General features: G+C 55.4%; 2 protein-coding genes across 2 annotated transcripts; one reads left to right on the top strand and one right to left on the bottom strand.

Moving 5' to 3' along the window:
- The first annotated feature begins 965 nt into the window (after nt 1–965).
- Nucleotides 966–9,766, top strand: SODALDRAFT_311717 (ubiquitin-activating enzyme E1). The gene is made up of 17 exons (XM_028609178.1): nt 966–1,003; nt 1,058–1,306; nt 1,396–1,559; nt 1,636–1,700; nt 1,761–1,821; nt 1,885–1,905; nt 1,987–2,028; nt 2,134–2,157; nt 3,360–3,468; nt 3,653–4,029; nt 4,144–6,133; nt 6,247–6,960; nt 8,001–8,186; nt 8,253–8,567; nt 8,684–8,955; nt 9,072–9,096; nt 9,190–9,766. The coding sequence occupies exons 3-17, from the start codon at nt 1,435–1,437 to the stop codon at nt 9,448–9,450; spliced, it is 4,587 nt and encodes a 1,528-aa protein (XP_028466548.1). The 5' UTR covers nt 966–1,003; nt 1,058–1,306; nt 1,396–1,434; the 3' UTR covers nt 9,451–9,766.
- Nucleotides 9,767–10,160: 394 nt separating this feature from the next.
- Nucleotides 10,161–16,032, bottom strand: SODALDRAFT_278135 (chitin synthase; the record flags this gene model as incomplete). Its single annotated transcript, XM_028608098.1, has 3 exons — nt 10,161–10,192; nt 10,280–15,654; nt 15,725–16,032. The coding sequence occupies 3 exons, from the start codon at nt 16,030–16,032 to the stop codon at nt 10,161–10,163; spliced, it is 5,715 nt and encodes a 1,904-aa protein (XP_028466547.1).
- Nucleotides 16,033–17,793: the final 1,761 nt, after the last annotated feature.

Raw genomic sequence — 17,793 nt, 5'->3', positions numbered from 1 at the left:
GAGAGGACACGGGTCCTCCCCGATCATCCCTGAAATCCCCAGGAGAAGGAAAGGAGTGGCTCCCTGTTTCACCTATCACAAGGCAACGACAACTGAACGGTGACACGGCAGACGCCAGACAACTGCGATGCGAACGCCGTCGTCGGAAATCTGGACGAGCAAGGGGACGCTTGAGATGGGAGTCGAAGGCCCTACAGGTCAAACATACCCTCACAATCTCCCGCTGTGACAGCCGCCGTCGTCTCCTGTCGCATGCGATTAGTTTTAGCTCAAGCGGAAAGCGCGGCAACATGTAGGGGGTACCGGCTACCTCATCCCACCCCATCATGACAAGCCATTGGCTGAGAGGAAGATCAACGAAGGCGACTCCGAGATGTCTTCGATTGCGAGATCTTATAGTGGGGTGGGAAGGGCCCAATGTCCTGGTGAAGTAACCGGGACAAGCGGTACTAAGAGAAAACGAAGAACTAAGCGCTCGAGGACCTCTGCTTCCAATGTCACTCGACTACCTAAGGTACGAACGAATCAGTAAGACAAGACCCCTAGATCGACGTGGTCCAAGGTACTTTTCTACCTATCCATGGCTCCCAAGTACAACATCGTACCTGCAGTTATCACCTGCTCTCTGGTGCATCAAGCAAGGCAGACGGTGGCGGTGATGTTCGATGGGAGACGTGAGTAGTCTCAAAGTCAACACAGTCGTGGTCTCGCTGGCGAAGTACTCTGAAGTACGAAGTCTACCTAGGAGAGGGGGGTGAAGATGAAAGAGGGGCAACGCGGGGCAAGATGGATATAGCTCCGTCATAGGTCCTTGGCGTTACCGTGCTGCAAATAGGTAGGTACCGTAGACATGACCGGACAAAAACCAACCGACGAGGTATAAGGTATAAATGATGCACTTTTCTAGGGTGACATGAGTAAGTATTGACAGGAATAGTAAATCATGTGCTATTTCGGCCTACTCTCAGGAAGAAGTTAATGAACCAAGGTAGCTGAAGATTAGGTAAGGTAGGCAAGAGATGCGAAGATGTCAACGACTGCTAAGCCGACAATGAAGGAATAGCTGCAAACTCAAGTAGTACCTTTTGCAGGAAAAGTAAGGTACCGACTACTTGGCCGGTACACCGTATCCAAAGAGCTCCCTAAGACCTCTCCTGTCATGCCGATCCAGGTCCCTGGATAAATACCGCCCTGCCTGCCCCTCCTTAAATACCTCGAAGCTCAGGACCTTAACCTTCGACATCTCTTCGACGAACAACAAGTCTTCTTTTCTCACTTGGATCAGCTAGCAACACTCTGGAACTAGGTATGTGGCCACTCAGTGCGGCAAGGCATTCTAATTGCCAACATTAGCTTCCCTTTCTTTACCGGAATCAGTAGCTCACCTCGCAACAGACCATTTTCCCATTCACTCCGAAGCCCCAGAATATCAATATGGGCGTTAACGTCATTACCCTCCAGCCCGGCACTGGCCCCACCCCCGTGGCAGGCCAGATCGTTACTATTGAATACACTGGCTACCTCAAGGACCCCAGCAAGCCCGACCAGAAGGGTCCCCAGTATGTCCACAATCTGCCTCTGCGCCATACCAATAGCACAAAGCTAATTGCATTGCCTTCTTTCACCGCGTACTAGGTTTGATTCCTCTGTCGGTCGTGGCGACTTTATTGTCCCGATTGGTGTTGGAAAGGTCATCAAGGGTTCGTTGTTGATCTCTTAGTTACTCCGTCCTTGTTCAGGCTGCTTATTTCTCTTCGTAGGCTGGGACGAGGGTGTTACGCAGATGAAGGTTGGCGAGAAGGCAACTCTTGATATCTCCAGGTTAGATAATCCCTTTCCCTTCCTTTGATGGGCTAATGCTGACATACCCGGCTCTTCTTTTAGCGACTATGGCTATGGCGCTCGGTATGTTTCACCGGGAGACCTTAAATGAACACTCCATATGCCTCCAAAATGAGATGTCATTGACTGACGATTTCTGAACAGCGGCTTCGCTGGTCATATCCCTCCCAATGCCGACCTCCTTTTGTGAGTAACTCCTCCTCTGCCTCCCGCCTCTCCTTTTCTCCTCTCCTTTTCTCCATTTCCCGGGGTTAAAGTACCTGGACCCTGTGCTGAGAGGACGTCTTCTAGCGATGTTCACCTGAAGGATGTCAAGTAAACAAGTGCTTGGATAACGATTTGGAAACACTGCTGGAGATATCGATGATCATAAACATATGGCGAGTAATGATATGGATACTCTATGCTGGGAGGGCTTCTACGAAGTAAAGCCATTCAGACAGACTTGGCAGTAGAGGAAGGAGAAACAGCCTCCTGCCTATAGGCTGAATTCAAGTGCTCTGGCCGTATCATTCCCTTTTGGTGATTTAATTGATTCCAATGATGCCATGTCTGTACTTGCGACTACACCTCTAAACCCCTCCAGTTCAGCCGAGGAGTTCTAGAGTGGATGCTAACTTTGAAGAGGCTGGTGGGAGTGAGATTTATTAAGGGGAAAGCGTGAACAGCACCTTATACAGCAGAGATGCAACATATAAAGACGAGCCGGATATAAGACAATAACATTTTAGTGTCTTGGATAGACCAAGAAGAGATATTCAGGCACACTGGATCAAAGGGCATCCAAGCAGGCCAGGCCCTGGGCTCCGTTCGACCAGAGTCACTTTCTCCTGCTCTCTTGATATTTAATCCTGTAGAGACGAGTTTGTTTAGTTGCTTTGCCATGATATACTGCGTATAACGACTTGACTAAGGCTGGGTGTGTATGGGGTAGAATGTATAGCTACGAAGAAGGTATAATAAACGGATAAGTGGAAAGAAGGAAGTTGCTCGAATTGGATCGAAGGTTTTTACCTCCCTGGATGCACGCAAGTACCACATCCGAACAAGCGAACAAGGAAATCCCTTGTATTATGTAATACATTTACAAGCATAACTCATCGGCTTCCCCGCTCCATTCTGCTTGCCGGACTTTATCCGTAGAGCTACTCTGCCTAGAGCTGACATAACAGGATCCGTAATAGGTAACGGTAAGCTCTTGCCCCTCCTACCTGCCCGCCTGGCCATTGCCTGACGTACCTATTTCTCAGCCAGGATGCAGCCGTCTTTCGAACCCTCTCGCCTTCCACTCCTCCTCCACTAACCTACCCTCTTCATACACACGACTCATCTGCCCTGGTGCATTTTTTGGCGGCAGTAAATAGACTCCTTTTTACGGGCGACTGTGCCTTCTACTCAGCACATATCCGAACACTGGCAAACAACGTAAAAGCGCGCTTTCATTTTCATTGCACAAGTGGCGGGGTTGACATCTTCCCAGAGTCCTACACTCAAAGCTCCTCCACGTCATAGCTAAGGGCTAGTTATTCGACGACCGGTAATCAGAACTTTCAGTTCACAATCGCCAAACTGGGGAAGCGCAAACTATCTAACGGGGAGTCTTCTACCCATAAAAAAGCAATGCCTGTGAGTATCTCTACCTTGTCCAAGTCTGTTTGTTTGCCTACGCCGGCACACACATGCGTGGTATGATGCATGCATCTATATGTGTGTGCACATGCTATACCGGCAGTTGTTCTGCTACCATCGTCTCAACCCCAGTCGCATATTTCATGGCCAGTCTTGCTGATCGTTGTTTAATGCTTTTCAGGGACAAAAGCTTCCCGAGGTCGACCTCGTCACCCGGATGCAGGTCGACGACTCGGTCGCAGGCACGACCGAAATCGACGAGTCCCTCTACAGCCGACAACTCTACGTCCTGGGCCATGAGGCCATGAAACGCATGGGCACCTCCAACGTCCTAGTCATCGGTCTAAAGGGTTTGGGTGTCGAGATTGCCAAGAATGTCGCCCTTGCCGGTGTCAAAAGCCTTACACTCTACGATCCCGGCCTCGTTGCCCTTCCCGATTTGTCGTCCCAGTTCTTTCTACGTCCCGAAGATGTAGGAAAGCCCAGAGATGAGGTCACGGCTCCTCGCGTTGCCGAACTCAACGCCTATGTTCCCGTCCGCGTGCACCAATCGTCTAGGTATGTATGCTGAGTCTTGGTTTTTTTGTTTTTTTAGTGCAGTGCACTCACTTCCACTTGCTGCGGTTTTGCCGACTTGTCAACTGACGTGCTGTGACTTGTTTGCCTTGACAGTCTAGAGGAAAATCTCTCCCAGTTTGATAAATACCAGGTTGTCGTTTTGACTAGTCTCCCCCTCAAGGTACAGAAAATCATCGCCGACTACTGCCATTCTAAGGGAATCTACGTTGTCGCTGCGGACACCTTTGGCCTCTTTGGTTCGGTCTTCTGCGATTTCGGCCAACAGTTTTCCGTCATCGACGCCACCGGCGAGCCCGCACTAAGCGGCATCATTGCTGGCATTACCGAAGAAGGCCTCGTGTCTGCGCTAGACGAGACCCGTCACGGGCTTGAGGATGGAGACTATGTGACCTTCTCCGAGGTCGAGGGCATGGAAGGTCTGAACGGCTGCGCCCCGCGTAAGATCACGGTCAAGGGCCCTTACACTTTCTCCATCGGCGACGTGTCTGGCCTTGGCCAGTACAAGCAGGGCGGTCTCTACCTTCAGGTCAAGATGCCCAAGGCTGCCAGCTTCAAGAGCATGACAGACGCGCTGGCCGATCCCGAGTTTGTCATGTCAGACTACGCCAAGTTTGATCGCCCTCAACAGCTGCACCTCGGCTTCCAGGCCCTCCATGCTTTCGTCGAAAGCCAGGGTCGGTTCCCAGAGCCAATGAACGACGAGGATGCGACGGTGATCCTCCGTTCCGCCCAGAGTTTCGCCAAGGACCAGGGAATCGAGGTGGAATTCGACGAGAAGGTGATCAAGGAACTCAGCTACCAGGCGCGGGGCGACCTGAACGCCATGGCGGCCTTGTTTGGCGGCATCGCAGCGCAGGAGGTCCTCAAGGCCGTTTCGGGCAAGTTCCAGCCGATCAAACAATGGATGTACTTCGACTCGCTCGAGTCCCTCCCATCATCTTCGGCCCGCTCGGCCGAGCTCTGCAAGCCGCTCGGGTCGCGATATGACGGGCAGATCGTCGTCTTCGGACGCGAGTACCAGGAGAAGATCTCCAACATCAAGCAGTTCCTCGTGGGCGCGGGCGCCATTGGATGCGAGATGCTGAAGAACTGGGCCATGATTGGTCTTGGCACGGGTCCCAAGGGCAAGCTCGTCGTCACGGACATGGACTCGATCGAGAAGAGCAACCTCAACCGGCAGTTCTTGTTCCGGGCCAAGGACGTCGGCAAGATGAAGAGCGACTGCGCGACGGCGGCGGTTCAGGCGATGAACCCGGACCTGGTTGGGCACATCGAGTCACGTAGGGATCGTGTCAGCCAAGAGACGGAGGAGATTTTCAACGAGGAGTTCTGGGAGGGCCTGGACGGGGTGACGAATGCACTGGACAACGTGGAGGCCAGGACGTATGTGGACCTCCGTTGCGTGTTCTTCCAGAAGCCGCTTCTGGAGAGCGGCACGCTGGGCACGAAGGGGAACACGCAGGTGATTCTGCCGCACCTGACCGAGTCGTACTCGTCGTCGCAAGATCCTCCCGAGAAGGGCTTCCCCCTGTGCACGATCCGGAGCTTCCCCAACAAGATCGACCACACGATCGCGTGGGCCAAGGAGTACATGTTCGAGAATCTGTTCATCGAGTCGCCGTCGACGGTCAACCTGTACCTCACGCAGCCCAGGTTTGTCGAGTCGACGCTCAAGCAAGGCGGAAACGCCAAGAACATCCTGGAGACGCTGAGGGACAGCCTGACGACGGACCGGCCCCGGACGTTCGGGGACTGCATCGCCTGGGCTCGGCTTTTGTTTGAGCGGGAGTTCAACAACAAGATCCAGCAGCTCCTGTACAACTTCCCCAAGGGCGCGAAGACGTCGTCGGGCACGCCCTTCTGGTCCGGACCGAAGCGTGCGCCGGATCCGCTCAAGTTCGACGCTTCGAACCCAACGCACTTTGCCTTTGTGGTGGCGGCGGCGAACTTGCACGCGTTCAACTACAACATCAAGTCGCCCGGGACGGACAAGGAGATTTACCTGCGGGAGCTGGAGAACGTCATCGTGCCGGACTTTGCGCCGTCGGAGGGCGTCAGGATTCAGGCCAACGACACGGATCCGGTACGTCCACCTCCCCCCCCCCCCCCCCCCCCCCCCCCCCCCCCCCCGGGCCCGGTCATACGCCCGCTGTGCAAGTGAAACTGACAGAGTTGGCGTGGGGTTTTTTCTTTTAGGATCCGAACGCCGAGGGAGGATCGGACGAGGAGGAGCTGCAGAAGATCATCAACAGCCTCCCGTCGCCCAATGAGCTAGCCGGGTTCCAGTTGACGCCGGTCGAGTTTGAGAAGGACGACGACACGAACCATCACATCGACTTTATCACGGCGTGCAGCAACCTGCGGGCGGCCAACTACAAGATCGAGGCGGCGGATCGGCACCAGACCAAGTTCATCGCGGGCAAGATCATCCCGGCGATCGCGACGACGACGGCGCTGGTGACGGGACTGGTGATGCTGGAGCTGTACAAGGTGGTGGACGGCAAGACGGACCTGGAGCAGTACAAAAACGGGTTTATCAACCTGGCGCTGCCGTTCTTCGGGTTCAGCGAACCGATTGCCAGCCCCAAGGTGGAGTACAAGGGGCCGGAGGGCAAGGTCAAGCTGGACAAGATTTGGGACCGGTTCGAGGTGGAGGACATGACGCTCCGGGAGCTCCTGGATCACTTCGAGAAGAAGGGCCTGACCATCTCGATGCTCAGTTCGGGGGCGAGCCTGCTCTACGCCAGCTTCTTCCCGCCGGCGAAACTCAAGGAGCGGTATCTGCTCAAGCTGAGCAAGCTGGTGGAGACGGTGTCGAAGAAGCCGATCCCTGCTCACCAGAAAGAGGTCATCTTTGAGATGGTGGCGGAGGACATGGACGAGCAGGACGTGGAAGTTCCTTACATCAAGGTCAGGAAGGGTTAAACGAAAGGGAGACGGGAACGGAACAGAGCAAGGCGGTTGTCTCGACTGGGTTTCCCTCTCCTTCTGAACGCCTAGAAGGGTTAGGAATAGACGGAATACGTGGGTTTAGTATGACTTTTTGTCTTTGAAGGGTATTATTACGATGAGATGGGCGTAGATGATGTTAAAATACCATGGCCCGAGTTGGTAAGGCCCCTACGGTACGGTACCTAAGGTAGTTCATGGTAGTCTGAAGCAACCGACTTTACCCAGTGAAACGGACGGGGCTAATACAAGTTTAAGTGTAAGTTTGTACTAAGTACGGATAAATGAGTTGTGCGATCAATAAGGTACCGTACCTGTATCGCCAGGGCAAAGGTGAAGGAGCGTAGTTGATTGGTACGAAGTACATTCGTCCGAGACTCAACAGGTGACTAATAATGCTTAGGAATGACAATTCGACATTATGCCAAGGCGGAGGTTTTAGGATCGGTAGTCAGATAGTTAGTCATGGTTACCTCATATATTATCGAGTGCTAGAAGCTCTCAACTGAGGTTCTCTACTCACTTATTAACATCATTACTACGTAGTTGTAATCATTCATAATCCCAAACGGACAGTGAAAGTCGAGCATCATAAGCATCACAAGCATCACAACACAACCCCTCACCTATAAGTTACAACCAATGAACCGATAACCCAGCGCTTATTTACGGATACATACCTTATACATAAGGCATATATATATATATATATATATATATTCTACGTAAAGGCTATAATCTATGAAGACCCTTCGTCTCATAAACCCTACCTTCGCCAACAGGATTGGGATCCAGTGTCAAACGTCTTCCTCCATCAGAACATACTCGACATCTCAGGCGACAGTTAAGCAATCCAGCATCAACTCCAGCGGCTTCGGCTATATCGGGAACCATCACCGACAGCAGCAACAAATCAGAACCATGGTGAGACTTTCTTTTCCATCCCAGCTATAGGGACCAGCCGAGATGGGAGAATGCCAGCTGACATGGGGACCATTTAGTCGACCACCAACAACAATACTACCAAAAAGGACGGCATCCTCAACTGGGTCAAGCCCGGTGACACGTCGGGCGAGTTCAAGCGTCAACAGAGTTCATTCCGGGACTGGATCTCCCGCGAGTCGGGTGCCCGGTTCCCGCCGGAGAAGGGTCGGTATCATCTGTACGTGAGCTATGCTTGTCCCTGGGTGAGTCTCTCTCTCTCCCCCTTCTTTTTAACACCAGAAACGTATCAACTAAACGACCCCCCCAAGGCCTGCCGAACCCTCATCACGAGGAAACTCAAAGGCCTCGACGACGTGATCAGCTACTCCGTCGTCCACTGGCACCTCGGCGAGAAAGGCTGGCGCTTCACCACCCCGGACGACCTCGCCGAGGACGTCCCCGGCGACAACGTCATCCCGGACCCCGTCGAGGGCCACGAGTCCTTCACCCACCTGCGCCATATCTACTTCGAGTCCAACCCGGGCTACGAGGGTCGCTTTACCGTCCCGGTGCTGTACGACAAGCAGACCAAGACGATTGTCAGCAACGAGAGCAGTGAGATTCTGCGGATGCTGGGAACTGAGGTATGCCGTCGTCGTCCTCCTCCTCCTCCTCGTCATCGTCATCTTCATCGGTCGTTGCTGGTTTCACGAGAGACAGACAAGACAAGAGAGTTAACAAGGGAAAAAAACAAACAAAGTTCGACGACTTGACCGAGCCTCGATTCCGGGAATGGCACCCTTACCCGGACAACCTGCGCAGCCCAATCGACGAGACGAACGGGTGGGTGTACGACCTCATCAACAACGGCGTCTACAAGTCCGGCTTCGCTACCACCCAGGCAGCGTACGACCGCAACGTCGTGGCCTTGTTCGACGCCCTCGACCGCGCCGAGGCCCATTTCGCCTCCAAGAAGCCAGAGGACGGGCCGTACTGGTTTGGTGATGTGATGACCGAGGTGGATATCCGGCTGTGCGTAGTTATTCCCCCGTTCCTCCGTTCCTCCGTTCCTCCGCCCCCCCCCCCCAGCAGACCATGAGAAGCGAGACAGCTAACCAAGTGAATGAACGTTCCAACCGTCCCCTCAGTTTCGTGACTCTTATCCGCTTCGACGTAAGCCCCCCCCCCCCCTTTTTTTCTTTCTTCTCAACACTGATCACTGATCTGGGGAGCCACCAACAACTAACACCGCCCGCCATCCACCAGCCCGTCTACGTCCAGCACTTCAAGTGCAACATCCGCGACATCCGCTCCGGCTACCCGCGCCTGCACGCCTGGATGCGCAACCTCTACTGGAACCACCCGGCCTTCAAGGAGACCACCCAGTTCGAGCACATCAAGTGGCACTACACCCGCAGCCACGCCCAGATCAACCCCTTCGCCATCACCCCGCGTGGCCCCGTCCCTGATGTGCTGCCCTTGGATCAGGAGGTTCGCGCTGTCGAAGCCGCTGTTTCCAAGGCGTGAGTGGGAGGGAAGCATAGCTCGTTCGAGTACACAGAGGGGCCAAACTCATGTCATGTAATGGTACAATCACGAAATAAACCTTCCACATTCACAGCGGTGGTCGGCTTTTTAGATGAGGGTATCACAACACCTACTCCGTCCAACACGAAGAACTGCATACAGGGGAGAGAGAGGCCTGTCCAATATCAACATTGCTCAACATACCTACCCGCTACACAATCCAGCCTACAGTGGAATGCTCTCACGCGGGAAACTCGGGTAAATCAAGTACGTTGATAAAAAAGTAGCCTCACATAAAACACCCCTATCCCCCCTTATATTCCATTTCTATGACATGAAGCGACTATGTCAGACCATTAGATGTGATGCAGTGGTAAACAGCGCAAAGGACACCGCCAAGTGAGACAGCAACAAAATGATAGTGATACCACATGAGCAACCAAACAACAAAATTAAGGGGAAAAAAAAAAAAATTCCCGCTATATATATGTACATATATAGAACGAACCCGACAGCCCCGAACCCAAGGTAATCTCCTGCTTGCTTTGCGTGCATCCCTTTCCTTTGCTTTTCTCCGTGTTCTCTCAACTTGCGTCGTGTCCAAGAGGCCATGACGCATGGAGATTATTGTTTAGGGCAAAAAGTAGGAACATAACATGATGGTAACAACCAACTGTGCTTTTTTCTTCTTCTTTTTTTTCTTTCTGTCATTATAGCTGGCCTGACACAAGCGCTTCCGTAGCTGGAAGAATATTAGTATCTGGACCAAAAAGAAGGACCAAAAAGAAGGACCAAAAAGAGGACCAAAAAGGGGAACAAAAATACATACCACTGTTGATATACGCCCGCTTCGCATCCAGAGCCACGCCAAAGCGCCGCTCCAGCTCCTGCTTAATCCCCTTCTTGGTAACCGTCATCAGATCCGCCGTGCGCAGAATCTCGCGGATCTCCGCCAGCAGCGCATCGTCGCTCGGCAGGCCCGCCAGCTCCTCGGGGGAGAAGAACTGCGACCCGCCAAACTGGCTCGCCCGGTTCCCCAGGTTCGGCGTGCTGTTGTTGTTGCTGTTGTTGTTGTTGATGTTGTTCTGACCAAAGCCGCCCATCATTTCCGAGGCCGCGAGGGACATGCGCGACAGGTTCCGCGAATCGATACCGCCGACGCCGCCGCCGTACGGGGGGAGGGGAGGCGTAATGGCCGCGCCGCCGCCACCGTACCCGCCCACAAAGGACCCGGGCCGGCTGTGCGGATACCCATACTCGGACACCGCCACCTGAGCGCCGTGTTGTCCCTTCTTGGTGGCGTAGCTGTACCCGGAGACCTCGGAATGCGCGTCGTCGCGGATCGTCTGGTTCTCCCAGAGCTCGGCCTGGTACTCCTCCCACTTCTTACGCGGGATCGAGCTCGGGTCGAACTTGCCCTCGTCCGTGATGACCACCTTCTTGCCGTGCTCGCCCGCCACCACCCGCGTGTTGCCCCAGTTGAAGTCATCCATGTGCCAAAAGGCGTACAGGGGGAGCCCGAAGCTGAAAACGGGGATGGCGATAATGTACAGAATCATCCACCCGATCATCTCCCACTTCCGGCGCAGGATGAAGATGATGGCCTGCAGCCCGTAAATGGCCGCCAGGAGAATAAAGGCCGTGATGGGCACGAACGAAGGGTTCCGCGCCACGAGGACGATCAGGTACACGATATACGCCACGACAACCGGCTGCACGATAGTGCTGAGAAGATCCACAAAGACCACGAACCGCATGGAGAAGCAGCAGAAACCGCAGAGCTGGGTCATGGGGATGAGCTCCATCAGGTTATGCACGGTGGAGTTGATCCAGCGACGTCGCTGCGAGAGGAACACCTTCCACGAGTCGGGCGCGATCGTCCAGGCTTGGGCGCGGCGGATATACTTGGTCTTGTACTTGTTGTGGTACTTGAGCAGCAGCGTCGTCAGGTAGCGGTCCTCGCCCAGGTGCAGCAGGTTCTTCATATGCAGCGTGTCGACCCGGATCGTCGCGTAGGCCTCGACCACCTCCCGGCAGACGAACAGCGGCTTGCCCGTCTCGGCGGCGCGGATGCGGTACATGGAAAAGCAGCCGGGCAAGCAGGTGACGCTGCCGAACAAGCTCTCGAAGGCCTTGGTCAGGTTGTGCGATATCCAGTACTCGTACACCTGGATCATGGTGATGAACGACGACTTGGCGTTGCTCAGCGCCGTTTCACCGCAGACGGCGATGATGCGCGTGTCGTCCAAAAAGGCCGATATCATGCGCGTGGCCGAGTCGGGAGCCACGTCCGTATCGGCGTCGATCTGGAACATGAATTCGTAGAACGTCGGGTTGACGCCGATGACGTTGCGGATCTGGTGGTACATCTCCAGCTCCAGAGGCGTCATCGCCAGGTTATAGTGGACGCGGTTCAGGAACCGCATGATGACCATCTGCGAGTCTCGCTTGCCGCGGTTGCCGGGACGAGACACCTCCGACGGCTTACCGACCTTGACGATCACCAGGAACGGGACGATGTGGCCCTGCACCTCGTACAGGCCCGAGTAGACCTTGCCCATGTTATGCTGCTTGAGGCCCTCGCCGAGCGACTCGAAGCTGAGCGGCTCGGGGTCGACCGTCTCGGGCACGCCGAGGATATCGAGCACGATGCGCGGCGTCGGCCTGTCGTTACCTTGGCCGATAATCATGCCGTCGCAGACGATGACGAGCAGTTTACGCTTATCGTCGTAGCGCATCCGGGCCGCCGAATCGATGGCTCGACGCAGCGACTCCTCGTCCTCGGTATAGGCGGGAATCTGGCACATGATGAACTTGTCGAGGTTCTCCGGCATGGTCTTGGTACCGAACTGAAGCGCGGCGAAGAACTTGAAGGCGATGATGCTGGCGAGGAGAGCCGAGATGGCCAGCACCAGGTACGCCGCGAACTGACAACGCACCGAGCCTCGGGTATCCACGTCGCCAACGTAGAAGAGGTTGTTCAGGCAGGTGGTCATGTTGCCCTTGACCTCCGGGTCGATATCGAGCGCTTCATAGTGCTTCGTGATGTCCTCGCCCGACATCTGTCTGATCAGCGTCATGACCGACTCGTCCATGAAGTCGACTTCGTCCCGGCTTCCCGGGTTCGGTTCCGGCCGGCCGGGCTTATCCGCCATGGGGCGACCTCCAATGACGTACTGGGTAAGGTCGTAGACGTGCCCGTCCATGCTCACCACCACTTCCTGCCTCCGTCCGAGCGTGCTGATGTACTGAGGCGAGAACCCGACCCTTCCCTTGAGGTAGCGCGATCTCAGCATGGACATTTGTTGGTAGTACCAGTGCTCCCGGGTGTCGTTGGTGAAGTAGCGGAAGTCGTGGAACCTGGCGTTCAAGTCGTTGCGGTTGATGACCGTCGGTGAGCCGGTCAGGTTACGGGGCTTGTAGTCGAGGAGGACCCTTGGATCCACACGCCCGCTCCGGCCTCTGCAAAGTGCGGAGACCTGCACGGGGAAGAGAGAGCTGACATCCATGCCGGCGTAGTCGAGGATGTCCTCCGTGTCGATGTTGGGGGGGTAGTGCCGGGGAGCGTAGGCGCCCAGATCGAAGACGTACCCGCGGATCGAGATGTAGGCGCCCCTGCTGCCCCTCTCGCCGTTGTACGACGATAGCTCCTGGGCGCTGTACACATCCTGCCTGGGGCAGATGAGCAGAGGGAACCCGACCATGAAGAAAGCCGCCACCCCGCAGGCTAGCCAGATCATCAGGTTGATGGCTAGTTTCTCCCTCCAGGCCACGCGGACGTCTTTGCGAGGCATGCGGCCGAGCTTCCGGATGAAGAAGTCGGGGATGAACCAGGTCATCACGTAGACGGCAAAGACCCAGCGCTTGCGGCTCGGACTATCCTTGTATTCCTCGACCTCGACCAGGCTCTTTTCATTGCCGCGCTCGGCCATCTGTTCTCTCGTGTCGAGGTTCTTGAACATGTCGCCGCCGCCAAAGGCAGACACGCCGGCCTCGGAGCGGGTGTCGGAAGAGTCGTGGCCTCCGAAGAAGCCGCTCCTCGTCTTTTCGCCGTACATCAGCGGCGTGTTACCGGCCGAGAGGAGCCGTTCTTTGGAGGCGCCGAAAGCATACCCGTCACCTCCTCCGGCGTCGGAGGGCTGACCGAGGCGGCCCGATGCCGAAGACGCCTCGGCCAGCTGAGCAATGTCCATCCAGTAACGCTCACTCAAGAAGACGCCGGTGGAACCGACGCGGACCTCGTTGCCCGGCCACCGCCTGTCCTCGATGACCAGCTCGGCCCTTTCCCTCTCGCTGCCCACGAGCATGGTCTCGGCGTCGACCAGTCCCAGGAACTCGCCAAAGGGAAGGAAGAGGCTGAAGTCGGCGGACCTCAACCGTTGGCTCACTTCGGCGATGCCGAATGTCTGCACTTGGGTCCGGACGCACTTGCTGTCGAACTGGTTGGCGATGCGGCGATCGTTGGACTTTAGGCAGAAGACGAAGTACGAGTTGGTGGAAGGGTCGGCGACCGCGCGGGTGACGTTGTCCAAGGCGGCGAGGAACTGGCCCGCAGCACCGCCGTGGTCCGACGAAGCAGGGTTCCTGGAACCGCCCACCTGGGAGGCGGTGTCGCTGGTGGGCTTCTCCGCCTCGGCAGGCTCGGCAGCCTGGCGCTGCAAGACCTGCTGTGTCCGCGCGGCCGCGGCGGCGCGGGCCGTCTTCCTGGACATGACGCTGGGAGCGCGCATCGGCCTGGAGCTGATGCTGGCCTGCATGACGGTAGACCTCTCGTTCGGATGGGGCACGGTCTGGAGGGCGTCCTGGCCAAACAGACGGGCGACAAAGTCGCTCTTGGTGGAGTTGACCATGTTGAGGAGGTCGGCCGAAATCACCTCGCCATTCTCCTCCACCAGCCCCTTGACGGGGTAGTCGACCTCGCCGGCAAAGTGCTTGACGGTGAAGACGGCAGCGGCGTTTTCGGTCAAAAAGTTGCTCCCGGGAAGTTTGGCGGTGGAGGAGCCGGGGGTGATGGCAGGGTTCTTGCCTTCGAAGCGCTTCCGAAGGCTCTCGAGGAACTGAAGGTCGGTGCGGTTCCGGCGGCTCTGGTCATCGAGGATGCTCAGCAGGCCGTTCCCGGGCTTGAGGAGCCCGCGGACGGCGTCCGAGTTGTCAAAGTAGCTCGTGGCGGCCACGGCGACGTCCTCGTTCTCGAGCAGGTCGGCCTTGCGGTCGAAGAAGTTTTGCAGGGTCAGGTTATACAGGGCCTCGGTGGCGGCGTTGTTCAGGAGCTGGTCGAGGACGGAGCCGGTGGAGGTTTGTTGGGAGAAGCCGGGGAAGTCGATGATGGAGACGGTGTTGGCGACGGAGTCTTCGGGGGCGCAGAGGCGTTGGTTGACGTTCTCGATAATGTAGGTGACGAGGAGAGAGTAGAGAGTCCTGGCCAGCTCGTTGGCGTGGGCCCGGGCGCCGCTGGGATCGAGCATGATGGTGACGCGCTCCTTGTGGATCATCTTGGTCTTGTACGAGAGGGTGGTTTGGAGGTCCTGGGTGCTGACGCCGAGGAAGGCTGCGATGATGGCAAGAACATCCTTGTTCTTGGCCACGGTGACCATGGTGGCGCCTTCGTGGGAGAAACCACCGCTGTCATCGCCGGTGACCTGGGTGTTGGCCGAACTTTCAAACTCGAGCTGGCCGATGTGGAGGATGGTGGCCAGGATCTGGCAGATCTCGGCAATCTCGCTCCGGGGGAACTCGAGCTTCCGTAGGGCGTTCTTGAAGATCTGGAAGCCCTCGGCGTCGTTGATGCCAACCTTGAGTTGGGTCGGGTGGCCCAGATATTTCCAGCGCCTGTGGTGGGCGGTCGAGTCGTCGAGGCCCAGATGGGTCTTCTCGGCCGGAGTGGTGCCGGCGAGGAGGTAGTAGAGGATGTGAAAGTTCCGCTCTCCTGTGGGGACGTCGGTGATACGGCTGCGTTCCAGACGGTGGTCGAGGAGTTTGCTGCCCACGAGGACGGGGTTGGTAGTGGTGGATGTGTCATATTGGAGTTCGTAGAACAAACCAGCCTTGGATGCGGTCGGGGTCGTGGCCGTCTTTGTGGTGGTGAGAGTATCGAAGACGTAGGCTGCGAGGGAGGCCTTTGTAGAAAGGGGAGTTGAGGATTTGTTGAGCATGGCGGTCAATAGATGAGCCCTGATGGTAGATTTGCCGGAGCCGGATTCGCCTCTGTTGCGTAGGATGTGTTGTCAGCTTTTCATTGTATACGATTCTTTCGTCGAGTCCCGAGTCAACTTACAGGAAGACGATGGCTTGGTTCTCGGATCGATGGCCCAGTCGGAGCCAGGCACGGTCTGCCATCTCCTCGGCGCCAGCCATGGCGCTCCCCTCCTTGCCTCCATCCGGGCCTTTGGAAGACGAGGTATAATTATTGATGGAAATCAGGGCATGCGAGGAGAGTTTGGCAGTGGGAAGGGACACATGGAATCGACTGGCCAGGTGGGCAGTCAACTGAGTATCGGACTGCAGATGAGCCGGCAGCGACGGTAGGGAAGCTTGAGAATGAGCTCCGCTACCGGCTGACAGGGACGGCAGGTTCATGGTCATGATGGGCAAGATGGGCAAGATGCCCCGAGGGAGCAGCCGGGGCCTGGGGACCTGGCGCCGTAGGCACCCTTATACCGAATAAACGACGGCCGTTTGTCCACAGCAGGTCGAGGAGGTGTCGGTAACAGGAGGATATTAGCTGGTCAACGGTACAGCGTTACGCCGTTGTTGGGTGGCTGTCGAGAGATAAGCCACGTCGTTTAAGGCGTTCAGACGCTTGTCTATAGACTATTGTCCACAGGTACGAGACACAGGGGACGCTGGGGGCTTTCGGTGGTGCCAGAGAGCGATGGTCTAGCCGAGACGGGGCGAAACGAGGGAAGAGAGAAATCTGACAGAACGAGAGAGAGAGAGAGAGAGCGAGAGGATTTCACGGCCTGGCAGAAGCCCTAACGAAGGAGAAGAAAGATGGGAAGAAACGTATCCCCCGAGATATTAGTTCGAAACGAGGATAACGAATGTCGAGTTGAAGGGGAAGAAGATTAAAACGAAAAAGAGAAGAACAAGATAGACGGCTTTGCCCGGCCAAATGCTGAACGATTCTCTACGGACGAGGGGATCGACGGATGGACTGAATTTCTTAGGGACACCAGCAGAGGAAAAGCAGAAAGCAGAAGGGGATCGATGATTGCCTTCATGGCAGGGGCAGGGGGGGGAGGGGTGTCAGATTACGGCGGGCTATAACGCTCATAGGCCACAGGGGGAAGGGGTAAAAAGTGGGGAAAATAGAAGCAAGGCAGGTACGGCGTACCTGTGTACTTGGCTGTGGGAAGGAAGAGTGGCCATGTGTACACTACCTAATAAGGTACACTACGAGCAGCATCCTGCCCGCAGCGGGTCTTGCCAGCGTGTTACCTAGGTAGCCTACCTTATGTACATACAGTATCTAGGTACCTTAGGTACCTACCTTACATAAGGTACGTTGTATGTCTCCAGTACGAACACAAAGTACGCCCCTCGCACATGTACTCCGTACGTTGGGTGGACCATTGGAGTGACCATTGTGCGAGGACGACTGGCCTGGGAACACCCGAACCCGAACAAGAATAGCGCGGGCTGGAACACTTTGTTTGGTCCCGGGGAATCCCTTTTCGAAGCGCGAAAGCTTGATTAGTACTAAGGTAGTTACGCAGCTACACAGTAGTCTACCTTATGGAGCAACACGGCGGGCGCAAGGCAGAACAGACCCAAACGAACAATTTTGGCCGATGAATGAATAAATTTGATAATTCAGTAGTATAAGACATCAATGTCATGTTATGTTACTTCTTGGCTTTGTGTTAGCTGAACATTCCACAATGTCAGATAAACGATTAATAATGGGCTTCTAAGTTCGAATCGAGGCAGAGGAGACACAAGCTCGGAGTGGCATTCCACCAGGTACATAGGGTAGTCACGGGCTTCAGGGTCGCTCTCGAGATTCATCATGTTAACCCGTGCTCCATGCTGCAAAGCCGTTGTTTATTCGAAACCAAAGGGTAACGGCGATCTTGTCGTCTTATTAGTGTCACCTCCGTCGGGTCTCAGTTAACCTTTATTTTGCCAGAGCACTCATCATTGCTTTTATTACATTCCAACTAAGCTTATTTCCTGACAAATGCTCACTTACTTCGTACACTACCTTATTACTTGGTGCAAATTATGGTATAGTTTTCTTGACCGGACGGGACGATGGGAAAAGACGATGACAGATACAGTGCAAAATCCCACGAAAAGACGATAAGATCACCGAGGACCCCAACGAAGAAGTGCCAAGAGAGG

The sequence above is a fragment of the Sodiomyces alkalinus genome, assembly GCF_003711515.1.
Source record: "Sodiomyces alkalinus F11 unplaced genomic scaffold SODALscaffold_5, whole genome shotgun sequence".
In the NCBI taxonomy this organism is placed as follows: Eukaryota; Fungi; Ascomycota; class Sordariomycetes; order Glomerellales; family Plectosphaerellaceae; genus Sodiomyces; species Sodiomyces alkalinus.
This window is presented reverse-complemented; position numbering and strand designations above follow the sequence as displayed.

What these genes read in the sequence shown, in the direction of transcription:
- SODALDRAFT_311717 (XM_028609178.1), top strand. Translation starts at nt 1,435, where the DNA reads ATGGGCGTTAACGTCATTACCCTCCAGCCCGGCACTGGCCCCACCCCC. An exon ending in CCCATAAAAAAGCAATGCCT is followed by an intron (nt 3,469 to 3,652) that starts GTGAGTATCTCT and finishes AATGCTTTTCAG; the next exon opens with GGACAAAAGCTTCCCGAGGT. An exon ending in ACCGAGGTGGATATCCGGCT is followed by an intron (nt 8,956 to 9,071) that starts GTGCGTAGTTAT and finishes CCGTCCCCTCAG; the next exon opens with TTTCGTGACTCTTATCCGCT.